The sequence below is a fragment of the Morone saxatilis genome, unplaced genomic scaffold (genome assembly GCF_004916995.1).
Source record: "Morone saxatilis isolate NCDOM2014 unplaced genomic scaffold, NCSU_SB_2.0 Contig15, whole genome shotgun sequence".
Taxonomy (NCBI): Eukaryota; Metazoa; Chordata; class Actinopteri; family Moronidae; genus Morone; species Morone saxatilis.
The window spans coordinates 2,470,004-2,473,186 of NW_023339707.1; the positions used below are offsets into that span (position 1 = coordinate 2,470,004).

A 3,183-nucleotide genomic window follows, 5' to 3' on the forward strand; every position below is an offset into this window, starting at 1 on the left:
GTGTGTGAGGGCTGAGATGGGCTACGAGTCTTTGAGCATGCTAATCTGGGCAAAGATCTTGAGCGCAGGGCCCAGTTTGATGTTCATGGTTCCCATGAGATGGTCCTCCTTCAGCAGGAGCAGGGCCTGTCCATCGATCTCCTGAGAACGGAACTCCTCTGCGATCTCCAGACAACCTGCAGCCACACACCACCAACAGTCAGCTCACACCACAGTGCTGCAAAACTCTCTCGACACCATAACTACATTCATTGTCACCGGACATTTCTTCACATGGTTGGTATTAGAATAACATGTATCTGTTTGTAAGTCCAACTAACAATCACAAATGTATGTATTTTTACAGACTGTTTGCAGAAACTCTCCTTTACAAAAATTCTAATCCTAATTCATGCATGGAAATATGTAACATCACCTTTTTCAGTCCCACTTCCAACCAACCAGTGAGAAATCCAGAAATCTCACATAATTAATACCCTAAATTCACTCTCAAGGTGCCAGCAAGAATCTACACAAAATTTGGACGTGGACAAACGTAAGAGTGTAACAGTTGAGGCAGCACCCACCTGGCAGAGAGGAGATGAACTCGTAGACGTCTCCTATGTTCCACTGGCCAGGGTCACTGGGTAGGAAGCTGTAGGGCAGCAGGGGCAGCTCAGAGTCTTGCACCGCAGGCACCCGCTGGGTGGCCGACATGGGGGGTGAGGATCTTTTGTAGCCAGACAAGTCTGAACATTGGCTGGACTCTCCCTGCGCCGGGAGCACCGAGTGACCGGTGGACAGAGCAGCAGCGGCGGGCTTCTGCACGGAGGGAGCCGTCTGTCACGGGGGTTTAAATACAACAACAAAATCAGACTTGAATTATATTTGCCTCTAATGAGGATCTAATGTAGAACAGAGATAGCTATGAGTCAGACTGGATTGATTTACACACAGAAGGCAGTTAAGGTGAATAACACATTAAAAGTCAAAAGCTGACTACAGTCTCACCTTCTTTTTAGACTCTAAACTGTTTTTGAGATTTCCATTCAGTGCTTTTTGTTTCTTCATGTTCTCCAGGGTGGTTTTGCGGTTTGGGAAGAGACCCATTCTCTTTGTGCAGCCCACATTGTAGCTACAAAAACAATTAACATGGTTAGTTGAAAGGTAATCTTAATGAGCAAAGCCTGATAATCAATCTTAGCTGGGTCATTTTTTATTTTCGATAATTTTCACGAGTGGGAACATTGCAAGCTCCATAATTGTACATTATGCACAGGTCTGTGCCTCTGAAGGGTCTGTCAGTGCAAAACCACAGGTCTGTATGTTTTCTATGAATTAACCTTAAAGGTCAGGTTTGTGGGATTTAGTGGCATCTAGTGGAGTAGTAATAAGCCTAGCTAGAATAATACAGGGGTCTCTTAAGGAAAAAACTTGGAAACCACAGGATTAAGTATACTGTGAAACATAAACTATGTGCGATTTAGTAGTCTACAGCTGTTATGTGTCAGATATATATTCAACGTTCAGTTAAATGTAAGTATCACGTATACTATATGACTTGGTATCAGCAGACATCAAAGGACTTCAGGGCCAAAAAACGTACTCGGGACCAAAACAACTTCTACCACAGAGTGAGCTGGAGAAATAAATTGTCTTACCGTTTGGCACACACTGTGGAACAGAACCTCTTGGACCTTTTAAAGACGAAGGCGAAGTCCACCCTGCCACACAGCTCACAGGTCAGCATGGGCTCCTGCTGGGTCTTTAACTCTGAGGGAACACAGTGAGCACACAGTCAGCCGGACACATGGAAAACACAGCAGAGATACCATCCCCAACAACATCCGCACAAAACACGAGGACTAAGTAGTGCGAGACATGGCACACAGTATCCAATCTGCCACCTTACATAGTGCCACCTGTAGCACTCCGCTGGCATCCACAGGACTGTGGTGGAAAATGTACTGGTTGATTCAGGACCAAAGCCACACCCATGATCATGATGCCAACATGAGTTTCCTTCTCAGGGTGTCTGGGATCACCCTCAGGGAACCAATATGCTTCAAACTCATTTGGTTCAGGCCCACTTCACACAGTGATGAAACCGGTTTGAGAGGGTGTAAAAGTGTGTGGGGTTTGAACTTCTCTCTCAGCTAGCTTTTCATTCCACAAACAACTACTTCTGTCACTTGGTACGTGTACAGGCGAGTGCAATGAATGCTTTCAAGGAGAGACAGAAAGTGTGCTCTCTTATCCCCATTTGTACTATTCATCGGGTCTCTCTGTGCCAGCACACTTCTTGCCTGGCCTTCAAGTCAGAACAAGTATAAGCTGTTTTGCCTTTAGAAATATGGGAGTAAATGGCACGCTAATAAAGAATGTTGATATAATTATGATTTTAAGGGGGGAAGGGGCATTTCTGGAGGGCACCTGCTGGATGGAAGTCCACACTGCAGCTATGTTTACTACCGGGAGGCAGAGCTGTAAAGCTTCATTCGCCTTCTACTTCACCACACACCTCTTTTGCATTGATGCAAGAGCAAAGCCGCCCCCAGAAACAAGATGTCTGTCCTCTTTATCCGACAAGTTGGTCAGGTTGCAGGTCTCATGCAGCACCAACGTGCGTGCTGGACCTGACATCCATAAGTGCTGCCGTCTCGTAAGCCCTGTCTGTCATGGTGGAAACTGTTGGCTTTGGAAGGGCGGTTGGGTAGCCTTTAGATGACGCAGTCGGGCCAGGGAAAGCCTCTAAAATCCAGGGAAGACGCCCCTTGAATCGGGGTCTTGCTGGAATATGGATTTTATGACTCCTTCCGGGAGGAGGAACACCAAGAGAAGCTGCCTTGCGACCTGCTGCCTGGTTTGGCGTCATTTGGAAACAGTTTGGCGGCTGTATCTATTTAGCTGGTGTGCTAAAGGAAGTGATAATCCCTATTAGCGAGCTTCAATGGTGGGAAAGCAGGGAGGTGGCTGCCGGCTCCTGGTTGGTCCTAGTTTGTAGAAGCAGAAATATCCAGTGGGAAATGTACTGTATGGATGGATTGATGTTGGTTCCAAACCCTCTGCCACAATCTCAGGCTCTCTACACATGATCTGTGTACGAGCTGAGATTTCTTCAACAATGATTCCTGAAACGCGTCATGCAGTTCAATGTGACAGCCTTCATTGTTACTATTGTATATTAATTCAATTCAATTCAAT

At 46.1% G+C, this 3,183-nt stretch overlaps 1 protein-coding gene across 1 annotated transcript in view; it reads right to left on the reverse strand.

The window, feature by feature from the left end:
• The window catches only part of LOC118324675 (polyhomeotic-like protein 2), a 5,657-nt gene continuing 2,474 nt past the window's right edge, over positions 1 to 3,183 (reverse strand). The window contains exons 4-7 of the mRNA XM_035657120.1: positions 1,641 to 1,752; positions 991 to 1,114; positions 567 to 819; positions 1 to 176 (exon numbers count right to left, since the gene is read on the reverse strand). Of these exons, the coding sequence (XP_035513013.1) occupies positions 22 to 176; positions 567 to 819; positions 991 to 1,114; positions 1,641 to 1,752 (644 nt within the window). The 3' untranslated portion in view covers positions 1 to 21. The remainder of the gene's footprint in view (positions 177 to 566; positions 820 to 990; positions 1,115 to 1,640; positions 1,753 to 3,183) is intronic.